The sequence below is a fragment of the Triticum dicoccoides genome, chromosome 3B (genome assembly GCF_002162155.2).
Source record: "Triticum dicoccoides isolate Atlit2015 ecotype Zavitan chromosome 3B, WEW_v2.0, whole genome shotgun sequence".
Classification (NCBI taxonomy): Eukaryota; Viridiplantae; Streptophyta; class Magnoliopsida; order Poales; family Poaceae; genus Triticum; species Triticum dicoccoides.
The window spans coordinates 12,766,588-12,769,509 of NC_041385.1; the positions used below are offsets into that span (position 1 = coordinate 12,766,588).

Consider the following 2,922-nt stretch of genomic DNA (forward strand, 5'->3'; position numbering starts at 1 on the left):
CAATCATATCACCGGAACACAAGGCATGCGTGGTAGTCACAATTCAATTTTTCCTTAATTTTTGTGTTGTCATGAACGACATATGTGTAGGACCTTCACATTTTTATTAAAAATATGGTGTTACATTATGGCGAATTCAAAAGCTTTCTCTTTTTATACATCATTTTATCACATATTTTGTATGTTTCACTGTTTTAAAAAATGTAAGCAAAGAACACTCCTACATTTGTATTTTCAATAGTTTTAGTTGTTTTAAGCACTCATTGATGCATTTGTTTTAACATGGTTCCCACAGCGACACGCGGGGCATCGTCTCGTCTAATCGTATATAAAACTCGTGCCTCTTTTTCGAAGAAAAAAACTGTTTATTCAATTGTTATATCAAGGTGGTACAACAATTCGTCGTCAGCATGGCCAATAACTCTAGACTTACGGACAAAACTCGTCCTTCTTGTGTTGCTACAAGATCACATACAGTTCCACGCGCGGCAAAATTCTTGGAAGCTTCACAAATCATCATCTTCTTCGTCTTCGGTGTCTCCTTGCGGCGTGCCGGCGGTCGGGGCATGCAGCTGGATAAATTTGTCCTCCTTCTCCTTGATGAGGCACGACTCCGGGAGGACGTCGCCGACGTGCTTCCCGAACGCCTGGTGGCAGTAGGCGGACGTGCTCCCCCCGCCGGCCGTCTTCAGGTTCACCCCGTCCAGATACAGGCGCCTGCACGGCATGGCGTCGCTGCACGCGAACGTGACCGCCCGCTCCGTTGCCGAAGTGCCGGTGATGTCTATGTACTTGATCTTCTCCACCGCCACCGCGCTCACGTTCTGCACGGCAACCCCAAACAAATTCAGAGACTTGCATGCATGGTGTCATCTGCTATGGTGCTAGGTAGGCATCCAAATGCATCATCGGGTTCATATTCCAGACAACCGGCCGGCGAGCCGAGCTTACCGGGGTTCCGCAGGGAGTTCCCCGGTTGGAGTTGGAGGCGGAGTAGTAGTGCTGGTCGATGACGATAGGGTTGGCCACGTTCCTCATCATGATGTGCGCGAACTTCACCTTGCGCGCGAAGCCGCAGCCGTTCTGAGTGAATGATGGCCAAAAGCACAGCACAAAAGATGATGATGAAAAAAAGGCGACGTCACACCTCACATAACATTTTCCTTTTATGAGCATTATATTACCTTGTAGGTCTTGATGCGTACGCCGTTCTTGGTGTTGGAGAGGAGCATAGTGTCCATCTTGATCTTGTGTATCCTGTCATTACTTTGGTTCTCGCCCAAGCCTCCAATGCTGACGAATACGGTGGAGGAGAAGATGATGAAACATTCGGCTCAAGATTTGACGAAAATTTCGTCTAGATACATCCATTTCAGCGGCAAGTAGTATGGATCGGAGGGAGTAGTATTTGCTAAGATAGCACATTACGTCATTACCTGATGCCGAGGCCAGGTCCGCATGAGACGGCTTTCACGCGGATATCCGAGGAGTTGCCCACGATCGACACGCAGTCGCCACCTAAAAACGGTCGACATGTAATTAAATACTTAGAAACACCAGCAAAATTTCGAAGAAATTTCAATTCAGAACCATTGCAACATACCTACGGAGAAGAGATCGTGCTTGATGTGCACGTCGGTGGAGCTGACGACGAGGACGCCGACGGTGCCGGGGCTGTACTCCGGCGAGGTCACCCTGAGATAGTTGGCCTCGACGTCGTGGCAGCGGGTGAAGACCAGGTGCTGCCGCTGGCCGTTCTGCACCGTGATGCCCTTCACGCTCACGTCCCGGCAGCCCTCGAAGTGGAGCGCCATGGGGGCGACATCGTATGGGCGGTACGTGGTGCAGTTCTCGTCCTCGCACGACCCCGCCCACCATTGCTGGCCCCGGCCGTCGACGATGCCACCGCCGCTCAGGGACAGGTCGCCCACGCCCCGGAAGTGGAGCCACCTGCCCTGGTCACCGTCCCACCACTCCTCCGGGTCCTCCGGCGCGATGATGTTCCCGGAAATCTGACGACGCGCAATTAGTATGAGTGTACTAGCCGTGAGTGACTGAGGTGGCAGAGGAACAGAGAAGAAAAATGTATACCAAGAGCTTGATCTCGCCGCGGCAGGGGCCGGCGAGCGTGACGGGCCAGATCTGGTAGGACCTGCCGGCGGGGACGTTGAGGTAGGTGGTTCCGCCGGTGGCGCACGCCGACTTCCACGCGTCCACGAATGCCTGAGGAAGAAACAAAGAGAGGGTCAAGTCAAGGGAACGCCCGCCCGAGATGGCTGGCGACATGGCGTACGTGCCTGAGTGTCGTTGGCAATGCCGTCCCCGACGGCGCCGAAGTCGTCGAGCGAGAGCAGGACGCGGGCCTCGACGGCGCCGCCCGGCAGCAGGAGGGCCACGGCGCCGGCGAGAGCCGCGAGCAGGAGCCGCGTCCTTGCACGAAGCGCCATGAATGCACGCACTGTGGAGCTCAGCTAGCTAGCCCGGTGTCTGTACCACGCTGCCACTTCTCTCAGTCACCGAAGCTGCTGCGGTGCGAGTTGAGTGTGGTGAGTGAGGGGCAACGCCGGTGGAGGATTAAAGGGGCACGGGCCAACGGACGACAAGCACGGCGTTGCACGATCGAGCACATAACCAAAACAAAACAAGATCGGGATCTGATCTGCGGGTGGAGGCATCTCATCTCATCTCTCGCCGGTGCACGATCGACCTGCAATCTTGCATTGCATGAGCCTGAATCTCCCGGCGATCTGTTTGACTTTGCATATATAGACGATCTGGGCATTAAAACGCATGCAGCTGGATACTCAACTTCATGATAATGAAGGAGAAGAAGCACGATGATCCTAAAAAAATGATCCAGAGAATCATGCAATGGGCTCTTTATTTTTATCTGTTTAGTGTCCACGACCTTAATTAGGCCAC

The 2,922-nt window shown here is 53.4% G+C and overlaps 1 protein-coding gene across 1 annotated transcript; it reads right to left on the reverse strand.

Moving 5' to 3' along the window:
* Positions 1-367: 367 nt before the first annotated feature.
* On the reverse strand, positions 368-2,514 carry LOC119280498 (probable polygalacturonase At1g80170). The gene is made up of 7 exons (XM_037561328.1): positions 2,298-2,514; positions 2,092-2,223; positions 1,604-2,012; positions 1,437-1,518; positions 1,185-1,293; positions 952-1,083; positions 368-824 (listed from the first exon to the last, which is right to left on the reverse strand). The coding sequence occupies exons 1-7, from the start codon at positions 2,445-2,447 to the stop codon at positions 507-509; spliced, it is 1,332 nt and encodes a 443-aa protein (XP_037417225.1). The 5' UTR covers positions 2,448-2,514; the 3' UTR covers positions 368-506.
* Positions 2,515-2,922: the final 408 nt, after the last annotated feature.

What these genes read in the sequence shown, in the direction of transcription:
- LOC119280498 (XM_037561328.1), bottom strand. Translation starts at nt 2,447, where the DNA reads ATGGCGCTTCGTGCAAGGACGCGGCTCCTGCTCGCGGCTCTCGCCGGC. An exon ending in GGACCTGGCCTCGGCATCAG is followed by an intron (nt 1,294 to 1,436) that starts GTAATGACGTAA and finishes CGTATTCGTCAG; the next exon opens with CATTGGAGGCTTGGGCGAGA. An exon ending in TACGCATCAAGACCTACAAG is followed by an intron (nt 1,084 to 1,184) that starts GTAATATAATGC and finishes TCATTCACTCAG; the next exon opens with AACGGCTGCGGCTTCGCGCG.